General features: G+C 35.4%; 1 protein-coding gene across 1 annotated transcript in view; it reads left to right on the top strand.

The window, feature by feature from the left end:
- RhoGAPp190 (Rho GTPase-activating protein 190) overlaps window positions 1–19,073 on the top strand; it is a 321,622-nt gene that overhangs the window by 293,860 nt on the left and 8,689 nt on the right. Inside the window, exons 25-27 of the mRNA XM_089107215.1 lie at window positions 4,453–4,665; window positions 11,154–11,303; window positions 15,578–15,672. Of these exons, the coding sequence (XP_088963341.1) occupies window positions 4,453–4,665; window positions 11,154–11,303; window positions 15,578–15,672 (458 nt within the window). The remainder of the gene's footprint in view (window positions 1–4,452; window positions 4,666–11,153; window positions 11,304–15,577; window positions 15,673–19,073) is intronic.

Consider the following 19,073-nt stretch of genomic DNA (forward strand, 5'->3'; position numbering starts at 1 on the left):
ATTCACGCTCGTTACATCTATTGATAAGACCGCGCCTACCTCTCCTTCAAAAGAACCTAGAGCCGTATAATTTATTTGTTTGTATTTGATCTTCCGTAAACGATGAAGGAAGAAATTTAATTGTCGTCAGGCGATGACCTAACCAGACGAAATACGATTCAAAATAATATATTTTGAAGTTTTAAAATATTTAAGAGATATTTTAAGTATAAAGAATTTAAGCTTCGTTCTACCTTATACGTTTCACCTTTCACTGCACAAGCAATTAAGATCGTCTTTCATATTTTACCCCTCATATACCCATATACACCTTATTGTACCCCTTCATATATAAACGGATATTGTACCCCTCAGTGTTTAAAGTGGCATAAAAGGTGAAGTTCCCGCCCCCTTATTGAAAACAAACTTTAAAATTTGGTTTTTTGGACGCCAGATATTTAGGGAGCTTTAGACTTTAGAGTTGGTGCTGATTTTGTCTAAACTTGTGCATATTTTTCTAGTCGAATTAATTTCGTACAATACTCTTTATGGTGACGTAATGAACGAACAGCTTGGAATTGCACATGAACACAGTCCAAAAACCAGCCGTATGGGTAATTAAGACATTTAGCGGGCTGTTAACCGTCGTTTTGAAAATAACTAATGTAATTGAGCTATTCAGAAGCCAAGTTGAAAAGCTGCGTGTTTTTTAGGGTTTTGACGCCAAAGCAATCATTTGATTCCAAAAAATGTTTCTTCTTAAAGAATTTGGATGTAAATCAAGGTTACTTACTTAAACCACCCCAAAAAGCGGGATGAGCAAGGTAAACTAACCCTAAATTTAGATTTTAACAAAGTTTTGGGGGGAAAATATTTCAAAGAATTTGAAAAAAAACGTGAGGGAAGCAAAGAGAAAAGAGTATATACACTTGCTTAGATACTTGGTCTAGCGGGGATGGTTTAGGGTCAGAGATTTAAGGAGTATTTGGTGTAATAAAATATATTTAACAAGAGTTGAAAACCTGTGGCACTACTAACAGAGCAGCACTGCCTATGATAATTAGAAAATATTCAAAATGTGTTTATATTAACTTACTAAAATTTACTGGATTTTGTAGGTAAACGTTGAACAAATACAAAATTACAAAAAAAAAACTTTTTTTTTTACCGGGGTTGAATTTCTCTCCTGAAATTTTTACCAAACTCGTAAAAACGTAACAAAAATTTTTTTTGGTAATTTTTTTGGAGATTTTTAAGGGGGGAGTGTCTTTTTAGGTTAACTTGACGCTACACTTTAGGCCACTATGCCAAAACATTTTCAACATGTTTTGTATACTGTAATACAAATATAATTTTTTCAGAACGATGATTGGTACCCTCCCCCCTCCCTCTAGTAATCTCCTGAATTCCTATCTTCTGTTCTCCTAATTCTCTAGAATAGTTATTTAAAATACTTATTTTCGCTTTTTGTAGAATTTAGCTCGTTTCAATGAAAAAACAAATACACATGCTCGTTCAAACACGTGCCATATTAATCGATTTGAAACCTGAACCGCTCTACCTGAACCGTCATTTATGTCAATGACGGTAAGAGCGTTTTTTAAGAGCGTCATTTATGTTAATGACGTTAAAGAAGGTAAATTCTTACCTTCTGATATAAGTTAATTGGGTAGTGGAAGCGCTTGTTCAAACCAGATTTAACATCTCTTGCCCTGTCAGACCCGTTTCCAGGATTTTTTTTGGGATCCGTAAAAAAGTATATCAGTAAAAGTATAACTTGACGCTATACTTTATGCCAAAACATTTGAACATGTTTTGTATACTGAAATGCAAATATTTTTTTTTCCCGAACGATGATTGGTACCCCTCTCCCCTCCATCTAGTAATCTCCTGAATTTCTATCTTCCGTTCTCCTAGTTCTCTAGAATAGTCATTTAAAATGCCTATTTTCGCTTTTTGTAGAATTTTTGTTTCAATGAAAAAACACATTCACGCACATGCCTTATTAATCGATTTGAAACCTGAACCGCTCTTTACCTGAACCGTCATTTATGTTACTTTAACTGAGATTCAACAAAACATTACATAGTGTGAAGTAATTTGGATTTAAATTCATAATTAATAAATTGTAGTCTCGTACGCAAAGCAAAGAAATGCTGCTATGAAATAACCGATTTGGCTTCTGAATCGCCCTTTTCTTTTGCGAGTTGAAAATTTTGTGAGTCGTGTTTTTTTTTTCTGTGTTTTGTGGGTTACTGTTCAGTCCGCTGTCCGCGAGAGGGTCGAACCCCTTTTTTGTTGGCTGCTGTGAAGTACTGTTCAGTCGGTATAACCCCTTTTTTGTTGGCTGCTGTGAAGTACATACTTTTTTAGTTAGGTTTTATTTCTTTGTTATCTGAAAATGAATTGAACTGAATGCTTCTTAGTTTGAAAAAATTTTAATTTACCGCATAATTGATAAATCACAGCCTTATGAGTGAAGTTAACGAATGTTTATACTACGAAAAATTCAATTTGGCTTCTAAACACTCCTTTTGTTTTGCTAGCTAGCATCTGCTAGCTGCTAGCAAAACTGCTAGCATCAATTTTCTTCTACTCTTGTATGGGGTACTGTGATGTCCATTCTTTTGTGGGTTACCGTGCCGAATTTTAGTTTTAATTAAACCGCCTTTGATGTCAACTTAAAGTGGATTGAAATAAATGTTTCTCTGTGGAAAGTAAGTTTCAAACCGGCTGGTAAGTTTGGCTCAAAGCAAAATCCTCGGAATCTGCTAAATTTCTTCTTAAAATATTGTGTTAACTACTTAGAAAAAGCGAGTCGATAGTATATTTATACTTGTGCCTCTTAATTACTTGTGCCACTTAATTACTTGTGCCACTTAATTACTTGCGCCATGCACTAATACTTGTGCCATTATGATACTTAATTATGAAAATTAATTTTACTTCAGATATTTTTGATATTTCAATCTATGCTTGTCAGTTTTAAACCGAATCTGAAGCAAACCAATTGGAGTCATTTTCTTTTAATTGGGTTATGTGAAATCTGGCTGCATTAGTGAAATTCAGCACATGTGAACCTTGCTTAAAGAATTAAAATTTAACTTCGAAATTATGGTTGAAAATGGTAAATTTGTAGAAACGGATAAATTGCGCCTACGGGAAATTCGGCTGGAACGTCTCAGTCATATCCAAATTTCCCAAATTCCTTCAAAATTTCTTCTTTAAAAAGGCTTCTTTAACTTCCTATATAAAATAGTAAGCCCAAACGACAAAAACCATGAAGGAGAGAGAAACTAGGATAAAAACAGCCAATGAAAAAACAAAACTCAGATTACAATGCAAATATTTCGGTCGAGACCTCCACTTGACCGTCCTCAGTGCAGAATAATAAAAAAATAATACCGATAAAAATCCAAAGATAACATAAAAAAATACAATTGTATTTTTATTTAGTTACCCTTTCACCGTTACTTCGAGAGGGTCGTCATATTTTAGTTTTTGTGTTTGTTTTAAGTTTTGTATTATTTTATTATTATTATTATTTTATTATATTTTATTATTTTATTTTATATTTTATTATTTTATATTATATTATTATATTATTTTATATTTTTTTTATATTATTTTATTTTTTATATTATTATTATATTATATTATTTTATTATATTATTATTATTAGTATTATTTTTTTTATTATTCTGCACTGAGGATGGTCAAGCGGAGGTCTTGACCGTTTGGTATTATTTTTTTTTTACTGGCTGTTTTTGTCATCGTTTCTTTCTTCTTTACGGTTAAGAAAAGAGACAAAAAAAAAATCATATAAAAAAATAGATATAAAACTGATATTATTTAAACTTTTTTTATTGTTTTTGTTCCACTGCTTTATTAAAATTAAACTCGTTTTTCCTCTCTTTTTTCTCATTTCTCGACTGTATCGTAAATTATCAGTTATTCAATGATAATTCATTTTGCTGTCCTTCAGCTTGTGTATTGTTAAATTACTCAAAAATTTACCGTAAAATTACCATTTATTCAACTATAATTTTTTTCCGTTGTCCTTCAGCTTATGTGTATTGCAAAATTACCATAAATTTATCGTAAAATTGTCAAATATGCAACAATAATTTATTTTGCCGTCCTTCAGGTTATGTGTATTGCAAAATTACCGTAAAATTACGAATTATTAAAGTATAATTTGTTTCACTGTCATTCAGCTTATGGGTTTTGAAAATTGCCGTAAATTTACCTTAAAATTGTCAATTATGCATCGATAATTTTTTCGCAGTCCTTTGGCTTATTTGTGTTGCAAAATTACCGTAAAATTACCAAATATTCAACGGTAATTTATTTCGTTATCCTTCAGCTTATATGTATTGCAAACTTGTCAGTTATTCAACGATCAATATATTTCGTCGTGTCTTCAGCTTATGTTATTTGCTTTTGTTTTCTAACTATCTTTAATATACTTAGCTTTCACGGATTCAGATTCCGATCTGAGTTCACCGGATCGACTTCGGCTTAGTGATCCTTTGTACAGAAATTCAAGAAAGCCCGGATCCGGGAAACGGATCCGTCGTAAACGTGCAGCCATTCCGGTAGCAATGCCTAAAGCGCCAAGCCTGCCGCTTACGCCACGAAGTGACCCGCGTCTTCAACTGGCGCCAACGGATGGCTCGACGAAAGGTTGGATTCACTGAATATGCGCCATATAACGCTTCTTAATTTTATTTAGTCGATTAATTTGGGCTGAATTGTTTGTAAATTTTAGTTTGCAACCCTGTTCATAACCTACCCTCTTCATATTAATTGCTTTTAGCCGTACTAGCAGCATAACTATAGTCGTATAATTATTATAACTACAGTACTGTTTAGTTGTATAACTACAATACAGATCAACAATATCATTAATTTTCGATTTTATCTAGTCATGCCTCTTTGTCTATTATAATATCTTCTTTTTCTTACTAACGCCTTTTTTCAAAACTTATTGCTAAAAAGAAAGTGGTTGCTAGAGATCAGTAGCCTTAGATGTGTTAGGGACAGTGTTTCCACTTTTCTTCTAAAAAGATCTGTAGAACCTTGGCTGTTTCCGATATCCCGAAAAATCCTGAAAAATCGGATACCTCGCAAAATTGGCAGAAGTGGAAACGCTGTCTATGAAATTAAAGCTTCTAGATATTCCCTGTTAATTTAGATTTATGCTTGTTATTTTTGCCTGCAGGCATTGGTGTTTACAAAACTATTTCCAACTTGTAGAACTGGTTCGACTTTGTAATTCAGTTTTGCTTTATAAACTTTAGAAAGAGAATAGAGAGATTACTTTCCTATTATTCCGTGGTAAAAAGTATGCTTTAATTTGATTGGTTTACATCTGTTACATGGCATATTTTTAAGCCAATCACAATATTCCTTAATTGCATGCTATAAAGGGAATCTATGGACCCCGCCTTTTTAAAACCTAATTTTTTTGTGTGTGAAATTTCAAACCAGTCAAAACAATAGGGAATATAATTTCTTTTGATTGGTTATACAGTGAGAAATTTCAAACCAATAAAATGAATGAAAAGTTGTTGAGTTCACCTGCATCAATTCGAGAGGGGGTAATTGCTCCCTTGGGCATTTTCCCCCCCCCCCCCGAGATTTTTAACATTGTCCCCTAGAATTAAAAATTTCCCCTTATGGCCTTCCTATCTGAATCGATGGTCCTGGTTGAGTCACGATATGTTTTTTTTTTTACAAGTAAACTCTCTATTTCTCTGTGAATCGAGCTTTTTTTCATTATTTCGTGTTTAAGTTAAAGAGTTTGGAACGTTCGGCTAGTGATAAAAAAATGGAAAAAGTATCATATACATTGTCTTTTTTTGTCAATTGTAATGACATCATCATTTCTATAATTTCTCTTTTATTTATTTTAGCTTTCCCTAATAGGAATACTTTTATTTAATTATTATATAAAACGATTTTTTTTTTCTACGAAAAATTCGTATTTTTGATAAATTTAATGCTTAAAAAGGCTGTTTGCACTACGGTCATGCTTTTTGTAACTTAGGCACAATGGACAAGGAAAATGAAAGCCGATTGTTTCAATTGGTTAAGCAGAAACTTGTACAATAAAGGCCTTCATATCCAGTTAACCCCTTCACGCACGAATTTTTTCCCGAAGGGAAAAAAAAATCTGAAATCTTGTTGGGTTAATGATACATAGCTAAAATACAAAGGGTAAAAGTTTCTGGCTGAGTCAGTGATGGCAAACCTGATTTTTGCAGTGTTCTCAGTCGAAGACAGTGTGCTTCACTTGATCAAAATTGGGTATATTTTAGGTAAAAAGTGCACAAAAGGCTCGTTCTGAATAAGTATACAACAAATCACTTAGCATGAAATTCAACAAAACAATCGCGCCCATTGACATTACACAGAGTGATTTTGCATTTCGAACACATTGTGCGAGTCTTCATAACACATGGTGAGTTCTTGCAATGATTCTGCTTGTCGGTCTTTTCTGGCCAATGAGCTGTCTGGTCAAAACGAGCGCTCCGTCTGGGGAGTAAAAAAATCCTGTTCCTTTTCTTAGACGCCTCGCTAAGACCTTCCTCTGTTTCGTCAGAATCCAAGTCACATTCAGTTTTTGGCCTGCCTCGCTTCTTGCCTGGAACAGCAACGTGGGTGAGAGCCTGTGCAACGTCAAGACGAAAGGAAAGTAGGGCAAGACGGCTTTTGTTGCTGATTCTCAGTCGATCACAGTCAGTCGTGCATTCTAGCCATGAGTTACAAACAGCGAGATCCACCATGGGGAAAATCATTCTGAGGGTCCACTTTTTTGATCGGATGAATGTTCTGTAACAAGACAAAAGCTGGTCTATTTTGTCAACTCCACCCATACTTCTGTTGTACTCATTGACAATCTGTGGTTGTGCGATTTCTATCTTTTTCTTTGCAGCCTTTGACCATCTGCTTACTTTACTGACCTCACCTCCCCCCGCACATGTTGAAGCTAGCTGCACGCTGGTATTATCCAACCAGCGTACCAAGACAAATTCATCTTGACCCCCAACTACTTCAGAAAAGCTGCCCCTTCCTGCTCTCTTCAGGTCTTTCTCGGTTTCGAGTGGCACACTTCGGATCCTATTCGCCCGGAATGTACCCGTGCAAAGTACTCCTTTTTCTTTCAACTCTAGAAGAAGGTTGATTGAAGTAAAGAAATTGTCACAATACACGTTTGTGTATGGCGACGGATTGATCGCATTCACCAGCTGGAGGACTATACCAGCTCCGAGACCATATTTTCTAAAGTCTTCCAAGATTTGTGTTTTCTTCCCTTGGTAAACTTCAAAATTTAACTCGGTACCACCCAAAGTATATAAGAGAAAGACCTTGATGCCTCATGGACAAGGTTTACCTCTTATATATTATTTTATTTCAAGATTGCCTGTATATGGTACCATCTGCTCGCTCGTCCACTGAAAGGTTTTCTGTTTGTGGTAGTTGACGCACTCGTGTCAAGACCGTATCAATTGCTGGTCGAACTTTCCATAAACGGTCGTTCGGATTCCTATAATTCAAGTTGTCAACAACATGGAGTGAGGTCCGTAGACGGTGGAACCTATTTACATTCATGACATCAGCAATCAGGGGTATCCTAGTGGCTGGGGACCAAAACATCCTATATCTCGGGAACTTGAAGACACCCATTGCAACATGTATGCCAACGAGTCTCTTGATCTCTTCTTGAGTGGTACCAATGCTCACTCCATTTTTCTATATGGAGTACAAGTTTGTGTAGTTGGCACACCTCTCATAAAATTCTTCAGGAAAATACTTATCAAAGTAAACAATCGGGTCAAGGTCTTCTTCGTCATCAGAGGCTAAGGCTGTTGTAGGAGGGCTCGACTTGCCATTGTTGGTGGGAAAGGGCCTCTTATGGTAACGGAAGTTTCTTTTCTGTTTTTTTTTCCCGTCTCTGCAGCGGGCTGTCGTGTCTCATCATCCAAGATATCAGAATCTTGGGTGTTTTCTTCTTCAGGAGTTTTGTCACCGTCAGTAGGCACGTATGTTTCCTCCTTCTCGCTATCAGATAGGTCCTCTATTTCAGACTGCTTAATATCAATCTCGTCAAAGATATCCCAGATTTCACCTTCATTTTGGATGCGCCGACTTCTTCTAGAGGGTCCTAAAAATAGGAACTATTAGACAAGGACGAAAAAGAGCAATAAGCACCAGCTGGTATCACAGCAATCACAGTTAGTATTATATCTTCCGTTACACACTGTCCTCAGCTGAGGACACGAAAAATAAGACTGCAGATGTCCTTCGAAACTTGTTTGACATCTGCATTCTGCATTTTTTTAACGACATGAAGATATCTTGTTGAGCCGGCCAAATGTCCCACAGATCGTTCCTTGTTGCTTTGTCTCTTTCTAGTGGAAAACATCAACTTATGCACACTGTCCTCAAATGAGTACACTCAGCTTTTATACCAGCGCTCCCTAACCAAAAAATCGCAGCCATTCGAAAAAGTTTTCTCTATTACTGTCAAACATTCAATTATTCATGCTAAAAAACACAAATGCCTCAGATTCATACTTACCGAGTTATAAAGATTCAACTCTTACCTGGTTCAGGACTTTTTCTTCCATTTGACATGATAAATCCAAGAAAATTCTCCATAATTCTGTCTATGCCTGGACTAAAGTGAAAAAAAAGATGGCACGCAGGACTGACTTGTGCAAAACTACAGATATCACCACGAAAGCGTTACGAGCTACCTAGCGGTACAAATTAAATCGAGAAGTTGACGTACTCAGGTGAGGACACTATGCGTGAAGGGGTGCAGTTTTGGTAGTAACCGGGGCGAGATTTTAAAAAAAAACGCGGTAAATACCAGCCAAAAATAAGCTAAAACTATGCCACTAAACAGCTTATCGGCAAACAATCGACTGAGCCAAAAACTTAAGAACATATAGTTTTTCTTTGAAGATATAGTTGTCTTTGGGAATTCACAGACTTAATGTTTGAAATTTTAAAAGTGAAAAGTATTGTAATATTTAACTCATTATTATTTTTATGATTCAATGTGGCAACACTGAAGAACACGTGGCACCGATGTTGAAACTTTATATATTTGAAATAACTAAAAGAGAATCTTAGAAAATCAATGTTTTCAGGCATGAATAGACCTAAGATGGGTCCCAATGTTTGCCCTAATCATTGCCTAAATGTTGCCCTAAGATGGGCAGCAAATGTTTTTATTTTGATGTTCTTAGTACTTTAACTCAATCATAATATCAACTATGTCCTTCGAATATCAGAACTTCAAGAAGAAAAAAAAAAATTAACAACAATTGAATTTAGCACATTCCACAAAGATTAGTTATTAAATAGAAATAAAATGTTAGCTTAAAGATTATGATTAAAATTTAAGCGACGACGAGAAATATCAAATTTAAAAATGGAATTTGAACAGTCATATAAATCATTTTCATAATCCCACACTCAACTTTTTTGTATAAAATTTTTTTTTCATTTTGTTTAAAAAAAAAGTTAAAAAATTTAAATTCCTCGTCTCAAGCGCTGTCCAAGTATGTGCATCAAAAGTTGTTATACTTATTACATTTAATACACCGGGTAGTATTTCTAGTTGCGGTGATACAACCCTTCAAATCTTCGAATAGAAAATGTATGCCTTGTGGCATTTGTGGCTTTAGATCAGATTCGAATACTACCATGACTTGATGTCAGCATCGGCGTGTGGGAGTTGCGTTTGTCAGTGACAAGAAGTTGGTTAATGCACCCTAAAACATAAAATATACCCAATTATTACGAGATAGCACACCATACATTAATTTCACTACTCATACATAAAATTTTATATACCATTTATTTTTTTAATTTTATATCTTCAGGCTTTTGATCAAACTCTAATATTATCATGATTTGATGTTAGCGGCAGTTTTGGGACATCGTTTGACGATGATAAGCCATTGATCAAGATTAGTGCACGCATTACCTCAATACAAGGAATAGACCCAAAACCTATTAAAAATTTGTACGTTGTGTATTTATTTTAGCACTCAAGGATAAAACTAATGCACTGTGTATCTGGTAATTTAATGTCTTCAGGTTTAAACAGGACTCGAGAAAAATAGTTTCAAGATCTGATGTTAACGTCGGTGTGTCTGGAACTTGCGCTTGTCAGTGACAAACAGCTGGTCAAGGTTAATGCACGTTAATGCCTCAATACACGGAATACTACATCTCACCGCAGCACCAAGCCGCCTGAGGACAACACAGCTACGCATGGTCCTCCTCCATCCCAATCTATTCAAAGCCTCCCTCTTAGCTTCCTACCAGGAATTTCACATTCCCTTAAATCTTTCCTTACGATATCCTCCCATCTCAACCGAGTACGACCTGTTTTCCGTTTAGACCTAGACGGTTGGCCGAAAAGGACAATCTTTGGCAGTATGTCTTCCTTCATACGCCCCAAGACACCATGCATTAGTTTTACTACTCATGAATAACATTTAATCCACCATTTATGTTTAAATTTCATGTCTTGGGACTGTAGATCGAAATCCAATACTGCCATGATTTGATGTTAACGTCGGTGTGTGTGGGACTTTTATTTGTCAGTGACAAGCCATTAGTTGAGATTAATCCACGTTAATACCTAAATATACGGAATAGACCCAAGAGCTATTAGAAATAAGCACACTGCTATATTAACTTTAGTATCCTTCGATAAAGTTTAATACACTATACACTTTTGTATTCAAGTTTAGTTGTTAGATATTTGATTGGTTCCTCAATTTTTGCGGACAAGTTTTACCAAATTAATTGCTATATTCAGATTAGTCGCACGTTTCAAATTCCTTTCTTAATCACAGTAAAGGTAATATACTGTAGCAAAAAGTCTTATTCTCCCCATTGAATTTTTTTTACGTAGATCTAAAACCACACAAGATTCATGACCCCGCCTTCGCGCACGCGCAATGACAAATGTTTCCCATGGAAAACCATGTAGCAACTGAAAATATGGCTATGATCTATATGCTCAGAGTCTAATTATGCGCTATGAAATGTACGTCATGTTTGAAAAAAGATTTCGCTACTGGTATATACTTATACTGTGTCTAATACATATGGCTTCTTTTTTTATTCGCTTGCAATTTCAGTACATATGATTTCGTCAGAGAGTTCCGAAGAAGAGTCGAAAAATTTGATTCGACAATGTGCACCTCGATCGAAGCCTAAAAGAAAAGAAAACGAAACACGGCTTTTTACTGAAGATTCCTATTATACAATGTCTTACTATTACGGCCAGAGTAAGTTAATAAGATGTTAACAGGCACGTACACAGGATCTTTTTTTAGGGGGGGGGGGGGATAATGAAAGACAAATTTGGTACTTATCTGTTATAGCGACCCCACTCAAGAAATACACTGTGTAAAACTTGAGAACAAACCGGTTTCATCTGTCTATATTAAGAGACAATTAGCTTATGCTCAGTGTAAAACAAGCGGCGGGTGACAGAATACATTAGACTTATATAATTTTGACTACGTATTAGCACATTAGGGGGTGGGGGTAAAGTATTTGGACATCGTGAAGTTAGAAAACAATTCTTACCTCATAATTACCAGAGTAACAGAGTAACAATTACCAGTTGTTCTGTAACTGGTAATCTTTGATTTTTTATATTGATTTGTGTTACATTTTATGTGTTTTTCCTCGTCATACTCCACGTATTGTACCTCTCTACAGTGTGGGTTAGAAATAAATAATAATAATAATATGCTGAATAATTATAGCTAACACATTTTGCAGGCAGACCCGCTATGCTATACCCCCACCCCCTAATATGCAAATATATAGCCCAAATTTGATTGTAAGGTATTATATTGCTATGTCATGTTTTGGTATATTTCATTAAGATTAACCTAACTTCACTTCTTGAGTGGGGCCGGTATAACAGATAAGTACCAAAAATTTTATTGGATTATTTTAATAAAAAGTTCCCACAAATTCAGGAACATTTAGAATTTTGAGTGGGATGGGTCTGAGACGACCTCTTCCTGAGTACGTCCCTGCATGTTTGGTAGTGGTTGTCTGCTCTGCACAAGTACGAATTAATATTTTGGGTTGTGTGCATAAACACCTGGTTATAAGAACATTTCGATTTGTCGATAAATACGAAAACATATTTAATGTAGCGATTTATTTGTCATAAAAACTTAAACACTACGCGTTTTCTCAAAGAGTAGCAAGCAATGAGCTGGAGTAAAAAAATGTTTTTTGTCACTTTGTTCTTCATCTCTCCGCTTTAACGTTTTGTGCACTGCTATTGAAAATACTAGTTATATGTGAAAGGGTTTAACACCAGTATTGTTCAGTATTCAGTTGTTACTGGTCCCGATCCAGCCCTTATTTTAGTATTTAGTATCCAACGATTTCTCAAAGGTTACAAGAGCATATAAAATATAATGATTTTCTATCACACAGACTTTAATAAAGTGTTTTTGTTTTTTCTCTAAGAGCAATAAGCAGGAGTAGAAAAAAAACATTTTTTGCCAATTTTTTTCGTTTGTCCGCTTAAACGGTATTTACGCCGCTATTGAAAATCCTTGTTATGTATGAAAGGGTATACAGTATCGACATTACTCGGTATTCAGTTGTTACCGGGCCTGGTCTTGTCTTGCTTTCGGCATTTTGACTTATAAGTTCCAAATAGGGCTTCGATCTCCTGTTTGATATCCTTTTTTCTGCAGTTTTTTTTTTACATTTATGTATTGTTATAAAACATCTTTACAGAAAGAAATGCATATTATTTGAAAGTAAAAACTGAAAAATATTCAGGTTACTTTTATTTCACATGAAGTGTAAATACGTTCAGAACGTCTGTTCTGTTCCGATTCCCAAATTTCCTGCAATGAATAGGTTTGACCAATAACGAGTTTAAGTATTAAGTTGCGTAGTTTAACGCGACTTAATAAATTGCGTAAGAAGGAAGTGTCTAGCAAATGAGCTGTAAAACCATAATTGACAAACATGGAAGATGAAAAACGAGCAGTGGAGCAGTGCACTAATAGCACTGTATTAGTGTTTGGTATATCAAACACTGTTTAGTGAAAAATTATATTTAGTGAGATATAATAAAGAAATAAAAGTCTGTTTTTTGTGTTTGTAACGCAACACGTTTTGATAAATTGGTTAGTATTGGTGAAATATCGCTTAAGTTTTTTATCCCTGTTTAGCCTGCATATGCTTGATCTGCTTTTGCTTAATCTTTTGCTTAATTACGCTTTATGGCTCTTTCACATAATGTCATAGAACTTTCAAACTATCTTAACTAGTAGACTTCTGCTCTACTTAGGTGTTTACGTTTAGGCCGTTCGATTCCATGAAGGATCACCCCATCTCGTCCATTCTAGACTTTTTTAGTTTGTATGGCCAAACTATTTAGAATTAATTGGGCGATCTTGCCATTGCTTTTAGAATTTTGAAAAGAGATCCAAATGAACGACAGATAACTAAAATGCGACACTTGCTTTTCCGGGAATTTAACTTCTTAAGAAAAAAAACATTTTAAGAAAAAAAACGTTTAAAAAAACGTTTTAAGAAAAAAACATTTAACTTCTCTCATTTTAACTGTAACTGTTAACATTTAACTGTAAATTCTTTCATGTTTGATCAGAGCTTGATTCTCCATTTCAAATTTTTAGCTTCTGAATATTTTGCCTATGATGATTGTGAGGATTTTATATGATAATTATAAGGTGTTTATGGATTCAAAGGTTGCATAGCGTAAAATCTTATTCTTCGTGACCTAAATTAACTGCTATTGGGCCCTGCATTTTTTCTCTTTTTTAAGCATGGGCATTTTGTTCATTTTCTATTTTTGTATTTATTTTGCTTTTTCAAATCATTTTTTATTCATAGGCCTGATTTACGCCTTAGCCTAATTCAAGATATTTCAGCAGCCTGACTGCTGAAAGCCGCTCACTGTCACTGGAGTCTCACTGTCTACTGTCACTCACTGAGTGACAGTAGACTATTAATTCTCTACATTGACTTTACTCTCTAAATTCACCAAGAAGCGTGTTTTTTAAATGGTCACTTTTCTTCTCTGCCGCTTGAAAAGCACCCCCTCCGGCCCCCCCCCCCCCAAATAAAAATACTGTAGATTTTCCCCTGATAATTACTGAAACACCAGCGAGGATTTTGAAAAATATCAACGAAACTGATAAGAAAATAAACTATATTTTTACAATTTTTTTCACAATTTTATGACGAAAATTAACAAAGGAATTCAAAACAAAATATTAAGGTTGGCTTCAAAGCCAACCTTTCTATAAGATTCTTAGGAAAACTACAAAAGCATGAAATTCCAATATACTAAAATCAGAAACATTCCTAATCAGAAATTCAATCCTAATCTGACTCTCTTGACTCAAAACCTGCACATTCGGCTTCCATCTCCTTACTAAATTTGTCTATAACCTTCAAGCCATATTATATTCATAACTTATATGCCAGGCATATCCAGGAGGGGGGCTACCGGGTTAAAAAAAAAAGGAAGAAAAGTAAGAAAATTTTGGATACGTTTTGGCAAGGGACTTCTCTCCCCCCCTACCCCTAAAAAAAATATATGCTTCTTCTTCTTCAGCATTTTCAATTATCTGATTTGCTTTCACAGCAAAAGATAGTCCAATTCATATGGAGGGTTTTGTTTATTGCTTTCACTAATTAGCAGAGAGTCGTTATTGTTATTCTAGAAAATTGGTATTAATTTTTTTTCTTCTTTTTTTAACAATCCTGTCCAATTTTAAGCAGAAATTTAATTTTAGAAGAGATTAAAGTTTCATCATTTGACGTTGGGAGACTTTACCTCAAAATTTACTTTTCAAAATGATTCCCTTGAACTTCTGTCCACCAGCTGTTGAGATAACCTAAAAAAGTATTAGTAGAAGAAATAGAGCAAATTTAGGCATTCTAAATGCGTGGTCCTATGTGATTCAAAAGACATGACGTGACATTCTCCTAACGTGAAATTTTGTGATTTTTTCTAATATTTATTTAGTCAAAGTTCTAACCAGTCTAAGCTGTTCAGACATTAACGTTTTCATTGTAAAATATAGATACTCAACGTAGATACGTACCCAGAATTGTTTTTTTGCTGTTATAGAGACGTTATCGCATAATTTCATCACCGGAATCAAATGTCGTGTCCTGTGGCGAGATACTGAAGCTGGGATGGAATTCCGGATCCCATATTGCCTAGGAGAATTAGTTTAGCTATATATTTCTGTGTTTCAACGTGACAACATTGACAAAAATGGTACTTCCCTAAAAACTCTATACTTTTGAACAACCAAGAGAAAAAACTAGCAAAATTGCGCTTCCCAGTCATCGATAGACTTGAGATGGTCCAGGGGGAGGGGAGCATTTTTTTTTAATGTCCTTGGTACTTTGAGGACACATAATCGGAATGGGGCTAATCACCGCCTCGCATTTTTCAGGAGGATCGAAAAGCTCACATATTGGTCATGTCGCTCATAGGATGGTTATTCTTTAATTCAACATCTATTTTTGTTCTTAGGAAAGATACGAGATCCAACATATGGCCTGCTACGCGATGACGAGTCAGGGGATGAACTTGCTTCTCCGAAAGACAAAGAAAACAGTACTCTGTTGGTAAGTATAAGGATTTGATTTTTGTTAAGCACTTTTTTTATGAATTATTATTTTTGCTGGTTACTTTTAGGAGGGGGAGGGGGAAATGTGTAGATTAAACCGAGTGAAAGTTAAATCGAGAAAAACTGTCCATCTCACCTCTAAAGTGAAGAATAATTCCTTCAGCTAGAGGTGAAAGAACCCTAAATATAATACACTGTCTTTCAAAGGGACTCATTCATGAAACAATTGGGAAAAACATAGGAAACGATTATCAAAGGTTTACTTACTCTAATAAAAGGTGATAACTGTTAGGAGAATCAACTGTTAGGAGAATCCTAACAGTTGATGTTAGGTTAAGTAGGTTATCATTTTTGTCATACTTAGCAACAGTTGCCAGGTTTTTATTAAAGAAGGCGAGAAATTGTAGAGAGCTTGGTTTAGCAGTTTAACTTGCATTGGCACCTATTGAAAAAAATGTAGGGGGGGGGGGGCAACTATTTTATTTTTTGTAGATGATTCAAAAGAAAGCTGTTTTTCAAAATAGAGGGGTGTGGGGCAATTTTATTTTTTGTTTTATATTGCGAAAATACAGAAAGAGTTATGTTTTAAATTGGGGAGGGGGGGGGGATTGCCCCCATCCAAAGGAAATTTGAAGCACGTAGAAACAGAGAGTATACTTGTTATAAATGTTGTTGCTCAAAAACTTTTTTATTCTTTAAAATTTGCCATAGGAGGAACAAATGGATGCAACAACGGTAAAAACGGTAAAAAAGAAAGGTTTATTTGGGTTTATTTTTTTACATACCCTTATGGAATATTGTGATTAGCTCAAAAATAAAGCAATGAAATGAAAATGTTCTTTTTAACATAGATCTTTTTTCTCTTTTGTGGAAAGGAGATAAAAAGGCTTGCAAAGGAGATATATTATTTAGACTATAGGAAGTATTGGATAACTTCCGTGAGTTTTGCACCCTAAATGGGAGTCGTATATTTCACTCGTATTCACCAGCTTCTGATGTTGTTTAGTTATTGAAGTTATAGCCTAGCTGTGTCCATCTATATAGGAATTGCTCCAATCTAAAAGTAGCAAATACAGCTTTTTTTTTGTTTTTACTTAACTCTACATATTTGAAATACGGACAGCGAAACCGCTGGAATTCAGAGACAGCTGTAATTTCTTGGCGAATCTTGAAGACAGTGACTTCTGCGCACAGTATAAAGATATAACATTAAGATTACTGCAAATAATTTCTGGCTCTTCATTCTTGGTGCGAACAAACAGCTCCTCCCACTTATTCTTGCATTAGCGCGTACAAACAGCTCCTCTCATTTGATCTGCCATCAGCGGTCCAATTACCCTGGAACACGTATTTTGGCAGAAACTTTCTCAAAATGCCTTTGAAACCAACTTGAGACTTTGAAACCTACTTTTAATTCCTAAAAACATCTAATAATACCATTGCACTACTAATTACCGATTTTCATATATGTATTGGAATAAATTAATTTAAAATTAGTTTCTTCAAAATTTAGTGTTCTAACGTTGAAGCTAAGTTTCGCGTTCAAGAGAAATTTGACTTGTCTACCCGTGAAAATATCTAATGTCGCTTATGTTAATACATTCTCTGGAGCACTCGTAGCTCGGTCCGGGTTTTTATAATGGGTGAGATAGGGAAAGATCATACTGCGTATAATTTATATACTGTGCTGCTGACCTTGTTCGAATAACTAGTCATTATTAGTTTATGGTTTGAAAAAGTAAGGGGAATGTGAAATGGTGTGGCCGGTCCTATACCTAGCTACACCATTCGTAGTGTTGGTGCTGACGGTAATTTGCTGCGAAAAAGTTGGGGGTCTTTTGAATTTAAGACTTTGGTATCAATGGTGGGATATTAATTAGTATACTTTGGAATGAGACTTGTAAATTGGCGAAAATGAACAACTCTGAATCTAGGAACTTTTTAAACTTCTATATCTAATGCTTTAGAGTTGTCATTCCCTACACTTACCTGCCGAAATGATTCTACATTTTTACTTGGCAGTGACGAAATACCAATTTAATGATGAACACGATATATTAAGGTAAATATTTAGTGTTTCAAAGGGTTACAGAGACAGTTGTTTGATTTGGTGTCGAAACAGTGCTAAAATTCCTGGAACTAGGTTTTTGATAGTTAAAGAGCTGAAGAGAAGTATATTTAGTTTTTTTTTTTTTTTTTTTTTTAATTGCCTTTGCATCCTCCTGTGCATCAAAAGGTACTTAGGGTGTGGCAAGCTAGGCGCCATTATTCTAAGCATCCTGTGTATATCTTCCCGCTTGGGTTGCATTAACTGGAAATGTGGTGGGTATGAGCAGCAGAGGGTGCTCTTAGGGTGACTTCCCTTCCTTGATCCCGTGGATGGCAATTGTAGCGTTGCCTTGTGTTTTCAAGTTCCCCTGCACCACCCTGGCGGAGTGGTTAGCACGCTAGATGTCCTTTGTCTGTGAGGACAGGGGTTCGAGTCCAGGTGTTACTTGTTATTTTGTTTAAAACGGGGGTTAGTGGAGTGACTCTGTAAGCATAGCCAGAGTTGACCCAGCTCTAAGTGGGCACCTGGAGAAATCTGGATAAGGTAAACGGGAAGGGTTTGCGAAAGCACTAGATGGTTGGCCCCCATATTTTCATTGCACTTCATGGCTGTGATCATGCACTTCATTGCACTTCATGGCTGTGAAACGGAGATCAGCACCACCGGTAGAGACTGTAAGGTCCAATGCCCTATTCTTTAATTTTTTTTTTACCTGCACTCAAAACAGGGTTTAGATTTTGCTGGCAGATGATATTTGCTGTAAGAGGTTGGCTGCTTATATTCAGAACGTGAAATTTGAGACTCAGTCTGTCCATGTTATGTTCAAGAATTTTTTTTAATGTAGTCTCGAAGGTCAGAATCTAACACTCTTGTTCTTGATTATATGCAATAAGCCAGCTGCATACATATGGCAGGATCGACAGAATTGCTATTTGAAGAGTTTATTTTACAGCGTTTTGGTGACGCCTTATTTTTTGTTTCAATATTAATTTTGAGCCCAACCCGTTTTACCTTCGTACCGTTCTTGCCAATGACCTGTTAGGCACGTCTCTCTGTTCTTAAGGATATGAATGTCAGTATTGAAGTCCAGACTACATAGACATGGGCGCCCATACGGGGGGAGGGGGCGGATGCCCCCCTGGCTGAATGAAGGTGTCAAATATTTGTATCAAATAAAAACAATTTCCACAGAATAAGATTTAAAAGAAAAGTAAAGTGCTCTTTTAAGCCAAAAGTAGGTAGAATTTAAGTAAAATATTCTTATAAGTGTAAAACTACCACAAATCACTATTAACAATTAAATGAAACTCGAAACGAGCAAAAATTAACATTACTAGGGTTGACAAGCC

Source organism: Artemia sp. Qi Xiang Cuo, chromosome 21, assembly GCF_049724085.1.
Source record: "Artemia sp. Qi Xiang Cuo chromosome 21, ASM4972408v1, whole genome shotgun sequence".
NCBI classification, from domain to species: domain Eukaryota; kingdom Metazoa; phylum Arthropoda; class Branchiopoda; order Anostraca; family Artemiidae; genus Artemia; species Artemia sp. Qi Xiang Cuo.